This window comes from Bos javanicus, chromosome 22, assembly GCF_032452875.1.
Source record: "Bos javanicus breed banteng chromosome 22, ARS-OSU_banteng_1.0, whole genome shotgun sequence".
Classification (NCBI taxonomy): Eukaryota; Metazoa; Chordata; class Mammalia; order Artiodactyla; family Bovidae; genus Bos; species Bos javanicus.
In genome coordinates this window covers 46,233,945-46,258,065 of record NC_083889.1, presented here as the reverse complement: position 1 = coordinate 46,258,065, position 24,121 = coordinate 46,233,945, and the positions used below count along the sequence as shown (strand labels likewise).

At 41.4% G+C, this 24,121-nt stretch overlaps 1 protein-coding gene across 5 annotated transcripts in view; it reads left to right on the top strand.

Annotated features, from left to right (window-relative positions):
• The window catches only part of CACNA2D3 (calcium voltage-gated channel auxiliary subunit alpha2delta 3), a 903,838-nt gene that overhangs the window by 612,080 nt on the left and 267,637 nt on the right, over nucleotides 1-24,121 (top strand). For all 5 annotated transcript variants that reach the window (XM_061396642.1, XM_061396641.1, XM_061396640.1 and 2 more), the window contains one exon: nucleotides 10,114-10,247. In XM_061396642.1, coding sequence (XP_061252626.1) covers nucleotides 10,114-10,247 — 134 coding nt within the window. The remainder of the gene's footprint in view (nucleotides 1-10,113; nucleotides 10,248-24,121) is intronic.

The following is a 24,121-nucleotide window of genomic DNA, read 5'->3' as shown; positions in this document are numbered from 1 at the left end:
CCCATTTTTTCCTTGATTTTGTGGTCTTGAAAAAAAAACTCCTTTCCATTATTTTTTTAATTTTTAAAAGTTTTCCTGTTACTTCTGCCACATCAGACTGCAATTCTTCCCATCAGCGAGTATGCATTTAGTCATGGGATATTGTTTTTACCACTGTCTGTGTCCAGCTGATGAAAATTACTGAAGTTGAAGTCTTGTCTTAATCAGCTAATATTACACCATAATTTAGTTTTAGTCATTGTTTATAAGAATCCTTGAAGCATCCTTTTGAAGACATTTTAGTCAGCTCAGAGTATTTCAGGGCCCGGCCATAGCATATAGATTTGTAAGTTCTGAGTGCAGCACTTGGAAAATCCAAGGAGGTAATAGTAGCTGCTTATCTGGCCCAGTCGCTTGATTCTGCTGTGATTCTCCTTCTCTTCCTGTCCAAATCCAGTTGTTTCCTTCCCTGCCAGAGTCAGTCCTTCACAATAGTCCCACCTCCCTACTCTGCTTCTCTTCTAAAGGTCCTTGGGAATAAACTGCCATTGTTTGCCACTTTTCAAAGTAGCAGTTGCCATCAAAATGTCAGATTCCAGTCATCTGTGCCCATATAAACATCGGCTTTGTGTTGCGTCAGTTATGAGGTTTAGACCACGTAACGTCGGTGAGCAAGTATTCTTCTATGGTCATTAATTAAATCATTGTTTATACTCTCAGATTGTTATAGTATGGAGGCAGCATAACATTTTTCATCTCAAGTGACATGAGGTCCAGGGAGGCTTCTTCCCCACCCACCACATATTTTTGCCCTGACTCAGCCAAGTTCTTCAGTGAAATGAAACATTAGCATTTGGGGACCAGAGCAGATACAGGGCAGCCCAGAGAGAAGTCTGTTGGCTGACTGGCCAGAGTGGCCCTAGGGAGGAGCGGGAGTTGTCACGGCCAGCACAGTGTCCCTGGGCCAGGTCAAGGACCGGCTATGGCGCAAAGCTTCCTTCTTGGAAGTCTGGAAGCCATGAGACAGTTCTCAAGTCAGCGGACCTCTGGAAATAAGCGTCTGGGCATATTCATAGCCCTTAGAGGAGTTCTCTGCCTCCTCCAATGCAATAGCAAAATCCAGAGAGGCCTGGAGCTCATTGGTTTGTCTCATTTTAAGCATAAGTAGGTCCTATCTTGAGGGAACCAGCCCTAATGAGGCAAAGCAGCAAACCATTTTAAATACATTAAAACAATCATTGCCACTGTAGAATGGCTTATTGTGATTTAAAATTCTGCGTTCACACTATTGGATAAACAAGTGAACTGAGAAAACTGAAAAGAGGGGCCAACTAGCCCAGATACTCCATAAAGCCTCGATGACCTTCCGTAATGTTCAGTGTGCCAAGATTTTAAATAAGCACTGCCTGATTCTCCTTCAAAACTCATGGTAAATGGAGTGTTTTCCAGCTGTGCAAATAAAGAGGGGTCTCTGTGTTTGGTTCTCAACCTATCCGTCATCATTAGGTCAAATGGAAACTCCACATGAGTCTCTCTTGGTTGTCTGCTTAACCTGTCCCTTTTTAATAAGCTCATGGTCATTCTCTCCTTGTTTGAAAGAGAACTGGTGGCCTGAGCCCTCCTTGGAAGTTCAGACCCATAGCATTTTTCCACTAGAAATCTCTTAACCTCACTTACATTTCCAAGTGTTAAATTTATGAAACCAGAATGATAGTTTAGAGTAGGGAAAAATGGCAATTAAATTTGTTTTGCTATTTCAGAAAAGGTAGAAGAAGGCAATTGGCATTTATTCTGATACCTTTGTGTAATTCATTTTTTTGGTACTGTTTGACTAATAGCTCTCCAGCTCCCCAGTTCCCAGCCCATGCTTAACGCTCTTTTGACTCTGTTGCTATGATTTTCACTTTTTAAAAATTCCACATTTAAGTGATAGGATACAGTATTTGTCTTTCTCTGTCTCACTTGTCTCATTTAGCAAGATAGACTCAGGGTCCATAGATGTTGTTGTGAATAGCAGGATTTCTCTCTCTCTCATTCTGAATAATATTCTTGTGTGTGTGTGCATGTACTCACAGTACCTTTTTTATTCATTTATCCATTAGCAGAGACATTTTTGTGTACATTCCATAGAACTTGAGAATTACAGTGGAAAGAGTAAGAGTTGTGAAGATTTAGGTGGTGCTACTATCATTAATAACAACTAAGGATGACAACTGCTTAGTAAGTGCCAGGAAAAGTGTGGAGTACTTTTTTGTATATTATCTCTTTCAACTCTTATTAAAGCTGTGGTCATGTATGGATGTGAGAGTCGGACTGTGAAGAAAGCTGAGTGCCAAAGAATTGATGCTTTTGAACTGTGGTATTGGAGAAGACTCTTGAGAGTCCCTTGGACTGCAAGAAGATCCAACCAGTCCATCCTAAAGGAGCTCAGTCCTGGGTGTTCATTGGAAGGACTGATGCTGAAGCTGAAACTCCAGTACTTTGGCCACCTCATGTGAAGAGTAAACTCATTGGAAAAGACTCTGATGCTGGGAGGGTTTGGGGGCAGGAGGAAAGGGGGATGACAGAGGATGAGATGGCTGGATGGAATCACCAACTCGATGGAAGTGAGTTTGAGTGAACTCCGGGAGTTGGTGATGGACAGGGAGGCCTGGCGTGCTGCGATTCATGGGGTCACAAAGAGTTGGACATGACTGAGTGACTGAACTGAACTGAAAGCTGTATAGAGTGCATGAAAAGAAAGGAAACTGAGACTGAGAGAGACTACCAGCTTACCCCAGGTTGCCAGCTAGCAGGTGGCAGAGCCGGATTCAGGTCCAATTGGTCTGATGTCTGAGCCTAACTCTTCACCAGGGTGTGAGGTTGTTTCCCTGTAGGGAAAAGAAAGTTGTGGTTCATAGAAGAATGCTTCCCGTGATTTGAGAGACTCTAGAAAAAGAAATGTAGCTGTTGAGAAAGGAATTTAATGGTCCATAGCTAATAAAGACTGGAGCTGGGACTTATACCCAGCCTTCCAGAAATAGTCCTGCTTCAGCTTGTGTAGGCACGTGGTCCATTTTCTGACATTTTACAAATGGAGACATTAAGGCTCTCTGAGGAGATCAAGAGGGGCTGCACGCAAACCAGCATTCCTAGCTCCACAGTGTGATCCTTTAAATTGTTTTCAAACATGAAATTTGAGATTAAATTTTCATATTCAGTTCAGTTCAGTTGCTCACTTGTGTCCGATTCTTTGCGACCCCATGAATCACAGCATGCCAGGCCTACCTGTCCATCGCCAACTCCCAGAATTCACTCAAACTCATGTCCATTGAGTCGGTGATGCCATCCAGCCATCTCATCCTCTGTCGTCCCCTTCTTCTCCTGCCCCCAATCCCTCCCAGCATCAGGGTCTTTTCCAATGAGTCAACTCTTCACATGAGGTGGCCAAAGTATTGGAGTTTCAGCTTCAGCATCAGTCATTCCAATGAACACCCAGGACTGATCTCCTTTAGGATGACTGGTTGGATCTCCTTGCAGTCCAAGGGACTCTCAAGAGTCTTCTCCTACACCACAGTTCAAAAGCATCAATTCTTCAGCGCTCAGCCTTCTTCACAGTCCAACTCTCACATCCATACATGACCACTGGAAAGACTATAGCCTTGACTATACGGACCTTTGTTGGCAAAGTAATATGTCTGCTTTTCAATATGCTTTTTAGGTTGGTCATAACTTTCCTTCCAAGGAGTAAGCGTCTTTTAATTTCATGGCTGCAATCACCATCTGCAGTGATTTTGAAGCCCCCCAAAATAAAGTCTGACACTGTTTCCACTGTTTCCCCATCTATTTCCCATGAAGTGATGGGACCAGATGCCATGATCTTCGTTTTCTGAATGTTGAGCTTTAAGCCAACTTTTTCCCTCTCCTCTTTCATTTTCATCAAGAGACTTTTGAGTTCCTCTTCACTTTCTGCCATAAGGGTGGTATCATCTGCATATCTGAGGTTATTGATATTTCTCCCGGCAATCTTGATTCCAGCTTGTGCTTCTTCCAGCTCAGTGTTTCTCATGATGTACTCTGCATAGAAGTTAAATAAGCAGGGTGACAATATACAGCCTTGACATACTCCTTTTCCTATTTGGAACCAGTCTGTTGTTCCATGTCCAGTTCTAACTGTTGCTTCCTGACCTGCATACATGTTTCTCAAGAGGCAGGTCAGGTGGTCTGGGATTCCCATCTCTTTCAGAATTTTCCACAGTTTATTGTGATCCACACAGTCAAAGGCTTTGGCATAGTCAATAAAACAGAAATCGATGTTTTTCTGGAATTCTCTTGCTTTTTCCATGATCCAGCAGATGTTGGCAATTTGATCTCTGGTTCCTCTTCCTTTTCTAAAACCAGCTTGAACATCTGGAAGTTCACGGTTCATGTATTGCTGAAGCCTGGGTTGGAATTCATATTATTCATACACAAAAAGGCTTGCTCCCAAATCAGAGGTTCTGGCTGATACTGGTAGTTTCACACTTAGGAGCCCTCCTCTTCATATGCCGCAGGCCCACTGAGGACCCTGGTTCCCCGCCGTAGTGGTCATTCTTCCTTCATTTGTCCTTTCCAGTTCATCAGACATGTGCCCTTCACCTCTCAGGGCCCTTGGACTGTTCTTTGTAAGATTCCAAGGTGATGCGGAGGTAGAAAATTGTTATAAACTGCATTTTTTCTATAGAAAAAAAGTGATTTTTCAGTAGTGTGTAGTGATAAGGAGGATGAAGATGAGACAGACTATTGTGAGGATCTTCCCAGAACATCATTGCTCCCTAAGGGGATGCACACCAGGTAACACCAACAACATCACTGCCTACCTTACTGCCCTGAGAAGGCTGGAACTTGGTCACTGTTTTCATCCTGTCTTATGTCAGAGGGGAAATGAGTCTTTGAAAAGACTCGAAGGGAGCAGTGCTCCTTCACACCAAAGGTAGAACTAGGACCTTACCTGGCGAAGTAGACAGCCGTGGTTTCCCACCAAGGCCCAGACTCTGGGGTCCCTCAGATCTGGTGTCATTGCAAAGCGGAGTGTTCAGTGATGTGCTTTTGTAGCATCTCATGCAGAGGCACCTCTTAGACGTGGAACTCTTAAGAAATCTCTAGGTAAGGGTAGTAAAATATAAAGCACCAGGCTGCATGTGGTTTATCACACTGAGTAGTTGCAACCCAGAGGTCACAGGAGGCTCTGTAAGAGAATAAGGTAAATAAATTGATGTTATGGAGAAAAATGAGCAGACCATTTGTAATAGGTGGCTAATTTCAGCATTAATTACTCCTTGGTAATTACCAAATGATTGCTGATTCTGTTTTCTTACATGATATATGAAGTCCAAAAAGGCACTAAAGAAGAGAATAAACATTCAAGAGCTAGGATTTAAAAGAAATAAAAAGGGGTGGAGGAAGGGGAGGAAAAGTGGCCAGTTGAATGCAGAAGGAGAACGAGGGAAGCATCTCTGGTTACAGCCGGAGTCCAGTCCTTAGTGACTTCCTGTTATTCATCAAAATGTACATTTGTTAACTAAAACTTCTATGAAAAACATTTGAAAACAAAAGAGACTCTTTCACAAAAGTTTTGCAGTTTAATGGGTTGAGGTTAGGCGATTAGATTTGCGTTAAGCTTTGCAGTATACATTATTCATATTATTTGTATAGTTCTAGCTTTTCTTACTTTTTCTACATCTGCATCCCTGGTCTGTATACTGAAATATAAGTTAGAACTTTGGCATTGTTTTGGGTAGACTGCTGGTGCTAACTTCTGTGCATTTGCCAGGAACCTCATAGGGCAATCATATACTTCCCTACCCCATCCTCAACCTGTCCCAGCCACAGAGATACAAACAACCCATTAGAGGTATCTTTCCAGAGGAGGGCCTCTGAGCAGCTATGAAGTCCCTTCCCTTTACAGGAAAAGGCGTTGTGTTCAGTTGCTAAGAGCAAAGACTTCGGAAGCAAATGAATCTGGATTCAGATTGATCCAGGACAAATAGCTGAATTCTTTTGTTTCTGTTTTCTCCTTATACAGTGAGTGTGCACCCACGTTGAGCTGTTGTCTTACCCAAGTGTAGAGGCAAGGGAATCTCAGTAAGACATTGGTGGATGTCCTCGCTTCAGTGATGGCTGTCACAGACCTGTCTGCTGGTTCTGGGAATACTGCTCTGGATAACATGGGCACCAGCTTTTTGTAACATTTTGTGGAGCCGATATTTCAGTGATAGAGAACAAAATAAACAAATAAATCAGAATTCTATATGGATGAATCTTAAGAAGAAAGTAAAGACCAGGTGATATGAGAGGAAATGAGTTCAGACAGCTGACCCCTGAATGGTCAAAGGAGCCATCCTTAGAAAACTGGATAAATGGTGTGCCAGGCAGAGGGTACAGCAAGTGCAAGTGCCTGGGGAGGGTTAAGTGGATGAGCTTCGTGTGGGATAGTAGATGGGGATGAGGTCACCCAGGTAGGCGGGGGCCTGCTGAGGAAGAGTCTTAGAGGTCAGGTAAGAAATCTGGATTTTATGCTAACTCTAAATAGAAGCTGTTTTAAAATTTTAGGCACGGAGATGATCTGCTTTATACTTCATGAGACTCCTATGGCTGCTGTCAGGAGTCTAGATAACAAGGAAGGGGATTTGTGGAGCCAGGGCCTGTTGCTGTACCCTGAGGGAGAGAGAGTGGAGTCTGGAATAGGGCCAGAGCAGTGGAGATGGGGAATTAGACTTGAGGCATATTTTAGAGATAGGGCCAGAAGAACATGCTGGTGGATTAGCGATGGGGTGGGTTGAGGAAATGATGGCTGTCAAGGATAATTCTTAAGTTTTTGGCCCAGTTGGACAGTGGCGTCATCGGCTGAAATGGAAAGGACCCCATGGGGGAGGAATGGGTTTGGCCAAGGAAATCAGGAGTTGGCTTTGGATGAGTTCAGTCTGAGAATCCTGCTAGTCATCCCTGTGGAGGTGTCAGGTATACAGTTGGCTATGAGTCTGTAGCTCTGGGGAGAAGCCAGCTTTTTGTAACTTTTCAGAACTTTGATTATGATAAGCAAGGCCAAGTGAGGATGATCCCTCAGCTCCATCTCCTTCCAAATGTGTGACTGTTTTTCCTTCTCACTCCCCCTCTATACTGAGAATCTGTCTCTCCCATCCCCCTATTTCTATTTATTCCCTCTCTTCTCTTGGCCCTATTTTGGAAAGCCCAAATCAGGGATTTTTACTGTTGGCTTTGAGGATCAGAATGAAAACACAGACAACCGAGAAAAACTCCTCCCAAGAGAGGCTGTCTTTACTGCACATTTAGTACAGGAACCCAAAATAGGAATAGTACTATACTGTGAATTGCTCATGCGGGTATCCCCTTGATCTAGAACCATGGAGTTCTCTCCTCTTCCTTTCAACATGGCGACACATCTCTTGGTTTGTCCTCTGTGGAGTTTGTCTCTGTAAGCCCCTTCATGCAGAGCCAAAGGTTTATCTACTAGAGAAGAGATGAAATGTTTTCTTTCCTATTCAGACACTGTTTACAGTCATGGTTTATGGAGGGATGGTAACTGTGGATGCTTGCTGTCATCCAGCAATCTTCTTTAAAGCATGTTTTTCCCACTGTGCCTCCAAGAGGAGCCACCTGGAAGCCTTGCATAAACAGTGATCTGGATGGATCTCCCTGTAGGTAGTGCCTGAACTCTAAGGGAGTGCCACGGTGCACATGGGCCCCGCTTCAGAATCCTGAGCTAAAGTACAGTCTCATCGGCCACTGGGGCTCAGTTTCCACTGGGATGGGCGAGTCTCTGGCCTTGGCCAGGAGGGCGGAGTGGACAGGAGTGACGATGCATGTTAATTAGCACTGTTCAGAACGGTCACCAGGAAGCCAGAAGCCACATGGTCCCAACCTGGTTTGAGGTTGGTACACCAAATTTAAACCAGCTGGTTTTTGTTTGGAAATGCCCTGGGAGGGTCCTGGTCCTTTCTGGATAACAAAAGGGCTGGCATTTCCTTACCCTGAGCCCTGTATTAAACACTAAGAGGTTCTGTAAACAATATAGCCAGTGCTGTGACAGATCTGGCTTCAGAGGCACACATATTCTCTCTTGTTTGTTGGCAAGTAGAAGCTGGCATAAACTTAATTACAAGGGTCTTTATTTAGAGGCATGGGGAGGAAGCATGACTCTGTGTCCATCCAGTGTCCCCCAGCTTAAAAGGCCTCTGTGACCACTTGCCTGTCGGATAAAATCTCAACTTCTTCCCAAGATCTTATGTGACCATCCCTCTGCCCATTCTTCTGATCTTATACCACCTTACCTCTCATCACTCTCCCCCAGCTTTTTACTCCAGCCCTTCTGAACTATTTTCACTTCCTGGAATGGATCTAACTCTGACTTTGAGCCTTTACTTACATTCCTTGCTTTGCCGGACACAGTCTTTAACCCCCCTTTCTCTAGCTAACTGGTCCTCATCCTTCAGGGTTCAGCTGCACTAAGCCTTCCTTAGGATAGCCAAGTGATTGACTCTGTCTCTTCTGTGTGCTTTTCTATAATGTTGATTTTGCTACTTTGTAGTTGTCAGCTTCCACAGACCTCACAGGCCCCAGGAAGCAGGGGTCAGGCTCGTCTAGGTGACCTCTGCTCCACCAGTGCTAGGCACCAAGACAGCCTTGCATAAGACGTTTGAACGAAGGGCCCCATCCTGGGATCCAGACCTGTGCTCTGTTCAGCCCTTTTCTTCTAACATTTCCTAACCCTTAGCAAAGCCAGCAGGATCCCTAGCTGAACAGGGACATAGCAGTGTCTGAGCAGAATGGCCTCTTCACCCTCAGGATGAGAGCATGTTTAGAACTTTTTATGTTACTGAGAAATCATGTCCACCCAGCTTATTCAAAAGGTAGGTCTTGTACCACATGAGGGTTGAGCTGGAGTTTCAACCTCAAACTCACAAAGGGAACAATTCTGTAGAAGCAGAAGGCATAGATTAAGAGACTTAAGCTTGATTCACCTTCAGTATTTGCCACTTGACACCTGTGAGAATATGGGTGAAATACCTATGCTTGGTCTCCTCAGTCCTCTCATCTTTAAAGTGGGTACAGTCATCCTCACTTCATCATGTTGTCAAGAATAAGTGAGGCTAAGCCTATCAAGTGTTTAGCAAATTTTGTGCACCTTAGAAAATTAATATAGGGGAGAGGGATAAATTGGGAGATTGGGATTGACATATGTATACTTCTATATATGAAATAGATAACCAATAAGGACCTACTATATAGCACAGGGAATTCTACTCTGTACTCTGTTATGATCTGTATGGAAAAAGAATCTAAAAAAGAGTGGAAATATGTGTATGTATAACTGACTCACTTTGTTGTACACCTGAAACTAACACAACATTTTAAACCAACTATACTCCAATAAAAATTTTCAAAAAAGAAAAAATTATTTATAATTATTATTTATAACTATTTATAACAACATGTAACTATAACAGCCTTTAAGTGTTGTGCTTTGTAGTTTTTCCTGAATTTGTAAGTAATTTATTTGGAAATAAATACACTAAAATGAAATTAGGAAGGGGTTTACAAAATTTTATGTAAAGAGGACTCACTCCGGTTTCTACCAGAGAAGGTGTATACATGTATGTATAGACTGAGCGACTAACAGCCTGAGCGACTGTTTAGCGTGGTTTGACTAAACAACAACAAAAAGAAAAGATCAGAAAGAAATTCTTCAGTGGATTAATGGGGGATTCTTCTGAGAGATAGAGGCTTCCCTGGTAGCTGGGCTGGTAAAGAATCTGCCTGCAGTGCAGGAGACCGCAGTTCGATTCCTGGGTCGGGAAGCTCCCCTGGAGAAGGATTAGGCTGCCCACTCCAGTATTCTGGCCTGGAGAATTCCATGGACTGTATAGTCCATGGGATCGCCAAGAGTCGGGCAAAGAGTGACTTTCACTCTGGGAGATGAGTCTGTGGTTGCTCTTTATTTTATTCTTTTTGTTTGACTGTTCTCTAACATGAACACAGTGCTTGAAGTGGGCGATGGTAGAGAGGAGACATGATACTGCTGTAGAGACACAGTGTGGGCCTGCTCCTCAGTTGTAGATCTGCCTGTCTTTACTGAAGGTGCTTCTCCATTGGCAGGATTTTTCACCCAGATCTCCACCTTGGCTGACGTGCAGGAAAATGTCATGGAATACCTCCATGTACTCAGCCGGCCCAAAGTCATCGACCAGGAGCACGATGTGGTGTGGACTGAAGCGTACATTGACAGCACTGTGAGTACCTGGGGGCCGCAGGGGACAGCCTGAGGGTGCCTCCTGGCATAGGAGAGTTTCCTTGGGTTTATTCTGAAAGTTGGCGGTTGTATTGTTTCTCCTTAATAACAGGTTCAATGACATCTTTCTTTTTGTACAGTGTGCATTGGTCTCTTGGTAAGTGAGGTTGGTAACAAATCTTAATATCTGAGAATGCAGGAGGCTCTTCTGGAAGGTGTCTGGTCAGCACAGAAAACTCACTTTTGGCTTCTGTCTTCTCTACTTTGTTTCCTGTCTCACAAGTGTACAAATTCTGTCATTGTGGCAATGATAACAAACATGTTAGATTCAGTTCCTCACCGTCATCGGAGAAGCTCAGTCCTAGGAATGAATCTTGGGTCTCAACTTGGGAATGTGGAACCAAAGCTCAGTTCTGATAGTGAATTGGAGCCACTGTAGAGACCACAGTTGCCTTTTCTTTCCATGGACAAGTGAGAAGATGCTTCCTTGGTGACTGTATAAGTAGCAATTGTTATTGCAGCTGTGGCCATGGGCTCATTCTAAAGCTAAATTCCAAGCAAAAAAGGTTCTAATGTTGAATTAGTTTAAAGGAAGTAGCATTGCCAATCATCAAGTAATGCCTCAATGGCTGAGTTTCTTGTATAATTGCTGCGTGATTTTTCATAGTGATAATGAGTCTGATGGAGTAGCATTTTTTCATTTATTGATTGTAAATGTTCTCAGAGGGCCCCTCTCCCATCATTTGTGTCAGGATTAACATCACATCAATCACTATAACCCAGACACAGCCATCCTCAAGAGTGATCTCAACGGCTGCTGTGGGCTGGGTTTTTCTCTCCATGAATTCTCTCATTCCTGCTGCTTTTCTGACAGCTGCAGGCAAATGCAGGGCAGGAGCAGCATGTGAGAACCCATCCTTGGGGACAGCACAGCAGTCTGTACCCACCCCCCGCAAAGCTTTAAAGCATACAAAGGGACCTTGGAAATATGAACTGGTCAGGAAAGGGTAGCCCTCTCCCAGGAGAAATCACCCTGAGCAGAGATGGGTCTTAAGCTGAAAAATTTAATAGTTCTTGTGTAGGAGAGACCAGGGAGACTGTGGGATTTTATCATGTTCAGAGTCTGACCCTAGTTTGGTTTAGAATCATAGAGTGAAATAACTAAGCCACCCCATTTGCGTCAGCATCATACTAGCAGTAATAACAGAATAACAATGGTGATGGTTTCATCTCTTCCTTGTACATGTGGTTGAGTAAGGCCGGGGAAGAGGAGAGGAGGAGGGTGGCCAGCCAGGATCAGAGTGATCCAGACACTCAGTGGTTCTTTGTACAAACTCTGAACAGCCAGTTGGGTCTGTCATCTTGTTTCATCCATCTAAAAAATATAGAACAGAGTCTCTATGGGACCATCACTTGGATACATAGAAAGGTCAGTCGAAGTTCCAAAAAAAAGACCTACCTACATATGGAAATTTTTTATGTCATAAAGGCACCATGTCTAACCAGTGGGGCTAGGATGGGCTTAATAACTGCTTTTGGGGAAACTAGATGGCTATTGAGAAAAAGATAAAATTAGTTATTTTCTTCACATCATGCCCAGGAAAGAAGTCCAAGGGGATCAGAGGCCTAAACTGTCAAAAATGAAACAATATAAGCAATAGAACAAAAATTTAGTGAGTTATTCTATAATATGAGTCCAGAGAAAGGCTTTTAACAATGACTCCAAGATCCAGATGCAACATAAAGAAAAATAGGTTTGACTACTAATATAAACAAAACCCAACTTTTGTTAAGTAAAAAAATCACTGGAAGCAAAGTCAAAAAGCAAATGGTAAAATAGGAGAAAATATATGCAATGTATAGCACATATAAAGAATAATTCTAATATGTAAAGAACTTTCAAAAATTAAAGGGAAAACCCCAAAATTCCTATAGAAAAAAAAATGAACAAAAGACATGAGCAGACAATTCCCACAAAAATAATAAAAATAGTTTTTTAAAATATGAAGTATGTGCAACTTTATACATAGTAAGAAAAAGACAAATAAAAGCATGGTGAGATACCATGTCTTTCACCTATCAGAGTACCAAAAATGAAAAGCTTAACTTTGTTGGTGCAGCTGTGGGAAAGAGACACTCATATGTTGCTTGTGGGATGATAGAATGGGGCGTTTCTAGGAAGGAAGATGTACATTCACCCTTTGACCCAGGAATCCTACTTCTAGGAATTAACCCTGAAAGTAAACCTCCAACAATCCAAAAATACATATGCACAAGTTTGTTCACAGCAGAATTGCTTGTAATTTCAAAATATTGAACCTGGAGAAGGGATTGGCTGCCCACTCTAGTATTCTTGCCTAGGGAATTCCATGGACAGAAGAGCCTGTGGGCTTTATATAGTCCATGGGGTCGTAAAGAGTTGGACACGACTGACTGATTTTCACTTTCAGAATATTGAAAGTTACTTAAATCCCCAACCATAAGAGATCAATTGCATAAACTCTGGTACATGGATGTAATGGAGTCTTACTGTTAAAAATAAAACAGAAAAAAAGCCTACCAGACACTAAAGTCATGTCAAAAGGCCCAGGAATCAGCGTGAATGGGCTCTCAGTAGTCAGCTCCGGGACAATTTAAACCTCAAAATTAAAAAAAAAGTAGAATAATGGACTATAACCTGAATAAAACAGAAATCCATGTGTTCTAGATAAATAAACACATTTCAGACAGATGAATTACATAGATGATGGAAGTGTGTGTGAAGGAGTGGAGTGTCCAGTGGGCAATGGAATGCTGCCTGGTGGGTGTGGAGGGAGGGAGTCATTAGACTGAAAATCACCAGTGGACAGCCATTTTAGTAAAGAATGATTAGGGCAGTAGTCATCCAAGGATGCTAAGCCTAGGGGAAAGTTTGATGATGGGTGGGATATTTTCATGGTCTCAAAGTGCTTCCCTAGAGATTTTTGACTTGTTGGGAGGGGAGGAAAACAGTGAGAGAGAATCCAGCAAAATCTTGAGTTGGGTCATCAAATTAGTGTCACCAATGAGAGGCTGATGGACATTGTGCCTTTGGTGAAGGACGCATCACACATATAGAGTATCCAGGCTGGGGTTACATAACCTGAAGATCCTGGGGAGGAAGAGGATAGAGCTTTGTCTTAATGTAACACCTAGCTTTAGATAATGTTAATTATTTAAATAAATTCCTCTAGATTTACTAATCACATACATACATACATAGTTACACACATATATAGATCAATGCAAAGAAATAGAGGAAAACAACAGAATGGGAAAGACTAGAGATCTCTTCAAGAAAATTAGAGATACCAAGGGAACATTTCATGCAAAGTTGGGGTAGATAAAGGACAGAAATGGTATGGACCTAACAGAAGCAGAAGATATTAAGAAGAGGTGGAAAGAATACATAGAAGAACTGTACAAAAAAGATCTTCACGACCAAGATAATCACGGTGGTGTGATCACTCACCTAGAGCCAGACATCCTGGAATGGGAAGTCAAGTGGGCCTTAGGAAGTATCACTATGAACAAAGCTAGTGGAGGTGATGGAATTCCAGTTGAGCTATTCCAAATCCTGAAAGATGATGCTGTGAAAGTGCTGCACTCAATATGCCAGCAAATGTGGAAAACTCGGCCGTGGCCACAGGACTGGAAAAGGTCAGTTTTCATTCCAATCCCAAAGAAAGGCAATGCCAAAGAATGCTCAAACTACCACACAATTGCACTCATCTCACATGCTAGTAAAGTAACGCTCAAAATTCTCCAAGCCAGGCTTCAGCAATACGTGAACCATGATGTTCAAGCTGGTTTTAGAAAAGGAAGAGGAACCAGAAATCAAATTGCCAACATCTGCTGGATCATGGAAAAAGCCAGAGAATTCCAGAAAAACATCTATTTCTGCTTTATTGACTATGCCAAAGCCTTTGACTGTGTGGATCACAATAAACTGTGGAAAATTCTTCAAGAGATGGGAATCCCAGACCACCTGATCTGCCTCTTGAGAAACCTGTATGCAGGTCAGGAAGCAACAGTTAGAACTGGACATGGAACAGCAGACTGGTTCCAAATAGGAAAAGGAGTATGTCAAGGCTGTATATTGTCACCCTGCTTATTTAACTTCTATGCAGAGTACATCATGAGAAACGCTGGGCTGGAAGAAGCACAAGCTAGAATCAAGATTGCCGGGAGAAATATCAATAACCTCAGATATGCAGATGACACTACCCTTATGGTAGAAAGTGAAGAGGAACTCAAAAGCCTCTTGATGAAAGTGAAAGAGGAGAGGGAAAAAGTTGGCTTAAAGCTCAACATTCAGAAAACGAAGATCATGGCATCTGGTCCCATCACTTCATGGGAAATAGATGGAGAAACAGTGGAAACAGTGTCAGACTTTATTTTTGGGGGCTTCAAAATCACTGCAGATGGTGATTGCAGCCATGAAATTAAAAGACATTTACTCCTTGGAAGGAAAGTTACAACCAACCTAGAGAGCGTATTCAAAAGCAGAGACATTACTTTGCCAACAAAGGTCCATCTAGTCAAGGCTATGGTTTTTCCAGTGGTCATGTATGGATGTGAGAGTTGGACTGTGAAGAAAGCTGAGCGCCAAAGAATTGATGCTTTTGAACTGTGGTGTTGGAGAAGACTCTTGAGAGTCCCTTGGACTGCAAGGAGATCCAACCAGTCCATTCTAAAGGAGATCAGCCCTGGGTGTTCTTTGGAAGGAATGATGCAAAAGCTGAAACTCCAGTACTTTGGCTACCTCATGCAAAGAGTTGACTCATTGGAAAAGACTCTGATGCTGGGAGGGATTGGGGGCAGGAGGAGAAGGGGACGACAGAGGATGAGATGGCTGGATGGCATCCCCGACGCGATGGACGTGAGTTTGAGTGAACTCCGGGAGTTGGTGATGGACAGGGAGGCCTGGCGTGCTGTGATTCATGGGGTCGCAAAGAGTCGGACACGACTGAGCGACTGAACTGAACTGAACTGATATGTTTATATATTGGGAGCAGTTACGAGAGAGGGAAAACCCCTGCTACTGCTGCTTTTCCACTAAAGAACTGACAGAAGAGACAGAGAAAAAGGTCTGGAAGCAGCTCTGGGCAAACAGTGCAGAGACATTGTCTTTGAAGTCTTGTGCTTCATGTTAAACATTTACATGAAACTTGCATTCTGTGCCATGATTATCTTTACTTACTTTAAAATAAAATAATGCTTTAAGTGGCTAATTATTAATTAAAATGCTAGGTCAAGATGACCGAGCTCATTTTTTCTGTCTCTTCAAGAACATTTTGATGGACATAAAACTAAACCCCCAGAATACGCTTATCCCTGAAGTGATAGCTCAGCACTGCCTCTGTGTTTCCTCTTTGCAAATAACCCTGATAAATTAATCCCCTAGTAGAATATTCTGAAGGTTCTTTATCATCTCGGTGGTTTTGAGAAACCTGTTGAGCTAGGAAGGACATTGAGAATGCCATCTTCCTCTTGGCCTGTTTGGTTGAGGAGAAAGCAGCTACTGCTCCAACAGGTGCCTCTCTGGCCAAGGAAGCAATACCTCTTCAGACTAGTCCTCTGGGCCTATAACAACCAGGGCAAGGGGAGATTCCCTTTGTTATTTGCATGGAGTCAACATTGGAATCATATGCTAAACTCACCTGCAGAATGTCAATTCTAAGATGAGGCCACCAACTTTGGAACCAACCAGAAGATGAAGAGGGTATGGGAATCAGTAATTCCAAGTTTATTACCATCTGAGCCATCCAAGACAGTCTCAATCCAGGATTACCCTAATGTCCCAGCTTGTGGTAATAAAAGAGACCAAACTCAGGAGCACTTGGTGCTGGGCCTGGTGACCCCATTTTAATAAAGTGCTTTGGAATTATTTTTGATATTTGAACATATTTATTATCTACCTTAGCAACTTTCTTTAGAGTCTTTCCAAGACATTTATTTACATAGTCACAGAATAACAATTTTCTTTTTATATTCATAATATAAGAATTTCAATAAGGTTGAATTAATTTATATAATTATGGTAAAATTACATCTGTTCTTTATCATAACATTTCTGCTAAACAGCAGTGTCTCCAAGAGCCTGGTTCTCCTTGTGACATTGTAGTCTGAAGGTGGTTTTGATTCCATTAGGACTTGTGAACCTACTGATTTATTTATCATTTTACCAAATACTAAGAAAGTAGGTACTCGTTGATTATCAAGTAAATTTGAACACTCGATCCCACAAGTTTGCTTAATTAATATGGTCTTAAAAATCTTCTTTCTGTTTGGTCATCTTATGGTGAAGGCAAAAATAATTCCTGCTTTGCTTGACTCATCGGTTATGGTTGAAAACCCTGCAGCAACAAATATAATAATATAATTGATTTAATACTTAAGTGAATAGCTTGAAATGACCTGTGAGGATAGTGCTTTCCCTCCTTATTAATTATACATGAATTTATACAGTTCTGGGTCTGGACAAGATCAAGATAAAAGTTTGTGAAGAGAAGCTGAGTTTGGATTTTTATGCATGAGAATCCAGGGTTGCAATTAATCCAGCCTGATCTAAAATCAAGATGGACAAAATTTTCCTTTCAGGATCCATTCTCCCTGACTGTTAGCACTGGTCTGATTAAATATTCTGTTTCCTGCCTGGCTGTTCTGTTCAATTTGCTCTCGTGGTAAAGCCCAAATAAATGAATTAATGTTAGCAACATTAATTATGTTTAATCTAATAAGATCTCATGTATTAATTGACAAAACAGCAAACACTAGAATTCTGAAATTCATGGGCTTCTCATTTGAATACAAGTTGTGCTGCATAGTCATTATCTCTTAGGTGCAGAGCAAAAAAGCATTAACAGTGGAATTTGTTCCATTTGTAAGCAGATGACTTGTATTTTCCAGTTGGGTCCTAATCACCTTGGGGATGCTGCCCAACTTGCTGTGCATCAGACTGAGGAAGCATCAGCATTCCTGATGAACCCCTCCAGGGGAGTTTGCACAGACCACAGTGACACTCAGAAGGGAAGCAAAGAAATCTTTCAGAAAACAGTGGGAAAGTGACCATTTAAAATAATGAGAATTCATTACCAAGTCCCCCTGTCCCTCCCCTCTGCTGGTAATACAATTCTGTATGAAATTTGTAGGAACTTTCAAACCAATTTAGTTACGTTTGCAAATTGGACATGTATCCCTCCTCCTCACCCCCTACTAAGTCCAACTTGGAGAAAATGCTTTGCATTTGATAAATTGCACATTTAGTTTGGTTTCCCATCTCAGAATGGCACCTAGGCCATTTAGGAGTCGTTTGGGTGATTGCTTTAGGCGACAATATCTTACTGCCTAGAAGCAATTACTCGGAGGGTCGAAGCCATCATAAGGAAGTTATTGGGGCTTAGAAGCTGAATATACGGTGTTTTTCCCAAGACACCACTGCATATCAAAGAAGTTCAAATCGTCAAAGCAAAAAGACACACGTCAAGAGAAACATAAACCGTCCTGCTGGGCTGTGGAACAGAGAATGCCATCTGCGTTACATGGCATGGAGGAAACTGATTACGTTGGGACCTCTATTTCATAGCAGATGGGTTCATTAAATTTAATAGCCTCCAGAGCCTTTAGAAACCGTGTTAAAAACATGCAGAGCATGCTGTGACACTTCACTTCTGGCCCTACAGTCATTATAATTCTGGCATCGACTATAAATATTACAGTACTTTATTTCCATTGAAACAGATTACTATTATAATTTTTTTTTTTTTGCTAGGGATGGTGATGTTAAAAATGAGTGCATTCTTGATTTCTGGTGCTATTTATATTCATCCAAATATTCTCTTCCATATATTTCTAAATTTTTATATTAAATAGAATGTTGTTAGGTCAACTTTTTTTTTTCTACTTTGAATTGGTGTTACAAAACTATGAACCAAAGGTATAAAATTATTTTCTTTATTTAGGAAAGATGTTCTAACACCCTGTATGGATGACTGTCAACAAGCAGAAAAGTTTGGGGCTGAAAATGAAAACAAAATTGTTTAGATTTCAAGTTTTCTTTTTTTTTTTTAGATTTTTAGATTTGCTGTTGTTTCTGCTATTATGGTATAATAATTTTCAACTATCTGTAATGAAAGGATAGCTTCTGGAAATAAACCCTTAAACAAAATCACTAAGTCTGAATAACAATTTAGCATGATAGATTATTCAGCAGTCTTTGTTTACAAGTGACAGTACCAACTCAAAGCAGTAAAGGTCATAAAGGGATTTGTTGATCTAGAGTCAAGATATCTATGTAGTTCTCTCTTGAGGCATGACTAGATTTAGGGATCAATTCTGTTTATTTTGATTTGTTCCTTGACTCTGATTCGGTTATTCCCAGCAGGCTCTCTTTACTGGGTAACAAAGATGGTCTGTACCATCCACTAACTTTCATTATCTTTATAGTCCCTTTCCTTCCAGCTTCTGTGTCAAGCCTGTAAGAGATTGTTTGACTCACAACCCCATACTGAGAGGAGAGATGGAGCTACTCACTGATGGTCTGAATATCACAGAGTGGGGGAGAAAACAGTCTCAAAGGGAATTGATACTGGAAGGACTGAGAAATAATAGAGTCCTGCATGTGGCTTGTTTGTAGAGTCTAAAACTAATCTGTGACCAGATCACATTTCCCATTGGTATGCTGCTGCTGCTGCTAAGTCGCTTCAGTCATGTCCGACTCTGCGACCCCATTGGTAGGTATGGTGGTATGGTATTCATCATGGTTCCATGCTTCTAGGCACTGGAGCCCTTTATCTATGTTAATCAAAGGTTTCCATGGATCCTTGATAAGTCAGGCATATAGACACAGAGTACTTTGGTAGAAAATGTACTGTGCCTTTACAACAGGGTACTGGGATGGGTCCAGTTAGGAAAGATTAGAAGGTTGTAAATATGGTTCTATTATAAAACCAAATACTATTTTCATATTTTCGGGAAACCATCATTCATGGGTGAAACATAGTCTTCTCCAAGCTGTAGTACTTTACACGGTGCCCTAGGTCAAACCCAACAGAGAGGAGCTCTGTGTTTGTGTATCCAAGTTCATTTTAGAGCAAAGGGTGTAACTTACTCTAGCCCATGGTTCCACTGAGGTCAGATGTCTGCCATCCAGTCAACCAGGGATGAGAAAAGGTCACGTGATAGAAACAAGTCAGACAAGGCTGTGAATAGCAGATTCTAAAAGAAATCTCTTTCTTACTGGAGTGTCAAAAAGTTGGCATTTCTAGGTTTCTGTCTTTCTATCTAAGTCTTCTATAAGTTGCATCTCCAACTGGGCTGTAATACTAACTCTTGGGAGCATGTCTCCTTTCCTCTTTTATTCCTAGACTCATGGCTTCATTTTAGCCCATGTTGCCCAGACAGATATCCCCAGTCCTCTCTTGCCTCCCACATCTTTGACCCTGCCCTCTCTCCATCCACCATCCTGCTATGTGGGTGGTAGGAACCTCTCTCCTTTGTGCTTTGGGAGAGCTGAGGAGGGTATTTTGGCCACCACAACCAAATTTGCACTGCTTTTTTCCCCTTCACAGCCCAGATATTTGGGCAGCTTAGATTCTCAGAGCTGATTCTTATGCTTTAAGCTAAAATGAACACATTCCTCTTATTACCAGCATGAAGAACAATTAAAATAATCCCAGAGAGTCAGCCTGTGGCTTGATATTAACTGCCAGTTTCTCTTCTCTTGCTATACACAGGATTTTCCCCCATGTAAAATATTTAATTCTTTTACTCTTAAAACATCAGGTTTGCTGTGCCAAATATAAATGTATTTTCTATGAGGCCATGCCTCAGAGATACTGTAGATAAGAATATTTCAACTGACTTTGGCTCTTAAACTGCTTCTGTTAAATAGTGTCAGAAAACCACTATTTTGTTTCCTCTTACCATTAAAAATTATTCCTTCCTGGCCTATCACACCTGCTTGTGAGCAATGTGGCACCTGGGAGCTCCTTCGGTCTTAACCTGCTGATGATATGCCCTCCTATTACATGTCCAGACCAAGCATGAGGCTCTGTGCTAGTTCCTCAGGGGAAATTCTCTCTTCTTTTGAACAAAGAAAGAGTGGGGGGGGGGTGAAGCAAAGACAATAGTTTATTCAGGCAAAAGGAACATGTTTTCAGATCAATTTCCATTATGTCTAATAAAAAAATCTGGAACATCAACATGTTTGCTGGTGGGTGGAAACAACTATTAATCACTCTTTTAATTGATTTCTCTTCTGAGTGATCAAATTAGAGGTGGCCTGAGATGAAGCAAAGCTGAGTACTCTCACCCCACAGTCTGTTTCTCTCCCACTGTTAAGGAGCACATGTTTCCATGGGAAGGATCCTTCCTTTGAGAAGGACAGGATTCAGGTGCCCTGCTTATTCATCAGTTGACCTCCCGTGATGTTCCAATGGAAGAATTTAGTGAGTAGAGGTGTCCTTACACATTACCCACTGTTAAAATGCAAAATAATTTTAAAATAAGGTTTTGGCACTGCCAGAATTATATTTGGTTGTTGGGTATATAGTGAGTATTCAGGAAGTCCTTACAAATAATGTCTTACATGAGTTTTGCATTTCCTGATTTTCAGTTTAGTTTCCTGTACATTACCTCCAAGTGAAGACACTTGATCATGAAGATCATTATCAACAGAACCCCACCATCACCGACTTCTCTCCCTCACTCTCAAAACATCAGCCATACTGGTTGCCTTTGTTTGTTTGTTTGAATCCCCCAAGACTGTCTCCTTTTTCTTGGCTTTTGAACAGTCTTCTTCTGAACTGGAAAGACTGCCTTCCCATTCTGCTCCTTTACCAGGGGGAAAATTATTCCCGTTTTCTATGTCTCAGCTAAAATGTCCCCATCATATGCCTATTGACCTTCCATCTCAGATTCCTATCTATTTTCTTCATAGAAAGTGTGATCATTTATAATTATAATTATTTTAAGTAAGCACCTAGACATTTTTTCCCTCTTTAAAAATTGTTTTTGGTTGGTATTCCCAATGATAATGTAAGAACTGGGGCAAAGTCTGTCTTGTATCCCTGCAACCTAGCTCTCTGCCTGGCACACAGTACCACACACTCAGTATTTAGCTCAGGGAAGCCAATACGAGATTTATTTTTAGTCACACCACCAGTCTCTTTTTTACTACTTGCTAGAGTTTGTTTCTTCGATTCTACGCTAAAGTACAACGAGACACTAAGAACTAGGGAAAAATAATAAAGAATATTGACTACAAAGTAGATGGTGGTACCAAAACAGAGTTTCAAGTATTATTCGTGAAATACAGTGGTCATACTTGTCTTTCCTTTTGAATACCTAGCTGAATGATCAAGTTTAGGTCTAAAGCAGCTGATTTTTCTGAATGCCAGCTTAAGGTACTCAGTGGCAGTCACTGACTTTAGATGGAACAACGGAGAGCTTCTGGGAGTAAACCAGATTTCTGCAGTGCTCCCTTTCTATGTGTGTTGTTAAAAGCAATATGTTGGGGAAAGGGTTGATTGCTTGAGGCATATTGTTTATACTATATTACTTAGGTCTGATGGAAAAGTTCCTAACGGTGGTTTTCTTGCTAAAGATATGGTTTATGGATGAAGAATGGAATGTGATTTTTTTGGTCAGGCATCATCATAATTTAGGTGGACTCCAAAGAAACTTGATATTGGGAGAGGCCGGCAAAAATATTCAGGTCCGTGGAACTCCTTTAGCATTAACAGTCAATTCTCCTTCAAAATATAAATGCTGTCTGCTTTAAATTACTGTCCTGATTCAGGCCAAGTTAATTACTCTGGGCCAGACTGGAAAGGAAAATTCCCAGAAAGTCTGATATGATAGAATGGTAGTATGTTTTCTGAAGACATTGAGAAATGCTTAATGAATTAGTATTTCAATTTAACTTTTGCAACAGAATACTAAGGGAATGAGAGGGGGAAAAAAATCATAGCTTTTTGGCAGCTGTTTGCCATCATAGCACTTGACAATCTGCTTCTTATTTAGTTTTCTGTTATGTGAAAGCATGGAATTCTCAAGTTAAGAAATATTGATCACTGCATGACAATACATATGTAACAAAACTGTATTGTGTTAAAAAAGCTCTCCTTTTAAAGTGAGATTACTGATTCTATTTTGTTATTAAAATATGTGGGTCATTTTACTTCGAAAATAAAGTGGTTTTGTTAAACTGAAGTTATTTAAAGGTTAAAATAATCTTAATTTTAACTATTAATATTATTAAGAACAGATTTTTCAACCAAGTACAACTAAATGCAAACAAGAACAAACTTGGAAAAGAAAATTGGTGGCTGGAAATGCAAAAATGTGTTGAGGGCTGTATCTTTGGCCATAATACATAGGTTCACAGCGGCCCTTTGCTATATTGGCAGAACCATACATTTTTGAAGGTCTGTTGATTTCCCCAGACTTCATGGAATCTAAACGAAGTGTGTCAATTTCCCATTTTTCTTGCGATGATAAGCCAACCTAGGGCTGAATTAGGAGCACTCAGAATGTGTGGACTTTATGGCCCTTGCTGGGAGGAAGAAGTTTCTCTTCTTTAGGTTCTTTTGGCGGGTGTAAGAATTAAACAGACATGAGACAGATTAATAGAAGAAAATCAAACAAAAGTTTAATAATAGGGATGCATAGGAGAGACCCAGAAAAACTGAGTATCTTGCCACAATGGCTGAAATTCTCGCCTTAAATATCATCTTCAGCTAAAGACAAAAAAGATGGTGAGCAGTAGTTTGGGATTTCAGAGGGGAGGAAAACAAGGAGCATGGAGATGGAAAAGGAAACGTTTGGTAAATAAATGTTAGCTGCGCCACATAGAGACAAGGGACATAGAGTAGCTCGGTCCTCTGAAGAGTTTTCCTCACCACACCTAGTCCATATTCTTTGTATCTCCCATGAAGCTCTCTTCTGGAAACAGGCTGTCTATCTAAATTCTTTCTGGCAGTTAGGGGGAAAGTCAAAGTTTCTTTCCGAGTCATTTGGGGCTTGATTATTAGAGAGGAAATGGCACCCCACTCCAGTTCTTGCCTGGAGAATCCTGTGGACAACGGAGCCTGGTGGGCTGCCGTCTATGGGGTCACACAGAGTCGGACATGACTGAAGCGACTTAACATGAATAATATTATTATTATTATTTTCAGCTCAAAATAATCCTCATGCCAATGAGACATTTTAGCACGGCAAGTTTTGCTCCCCTACACCCTCTTATCAGTTATATTGCTCCTTCTCTGTAGTTGTTAGCAAATAAGAGCATGTACTCTGGCCATATATTCTAGGGACACTTATGGAACCAGAAGTTTGGTTACCTAGTTCACTGACTAAACACCTATTAAGTTGAGGGCCAGTCCCTGTACTGGGCACTACTGTGTCATAGCTTTCATTTTTAGGAAATATGGCTTAAGTCCCTTCAGTGAACAATCCCAGTCAATTAGGTAATTTCAAATTTATTAGATTATTTTTCATAGTGATTGGTGTGCTCAGTCATGTCTGACTCTTTACAACCCCATAGACTGTAGCCTGTCAGGCTCCTCTGTCCATGGAGTTCTTCCAGGCAAGAATACTGGAGCAGGTTGTCATTTCCTACTCCAAGGAATCTTCCTGACCCAGGGATTTAACCTGCGTCTCTTGTGTCTCCTGCATTGGCAGGCGGGTTCTTTACCATACCACTTGGGAAGCCACCTTCAGTATTTAAGGGCAAGGGATATTTGTCCTCTCACAATCTTCTAGGTTATGGTGAGAACAGATCTCAGACAAATTCTTCCGCCCATGGAAACATTTATTGGAAGCATGCACAAAAGCCAGCTAACTTCTGAAAGT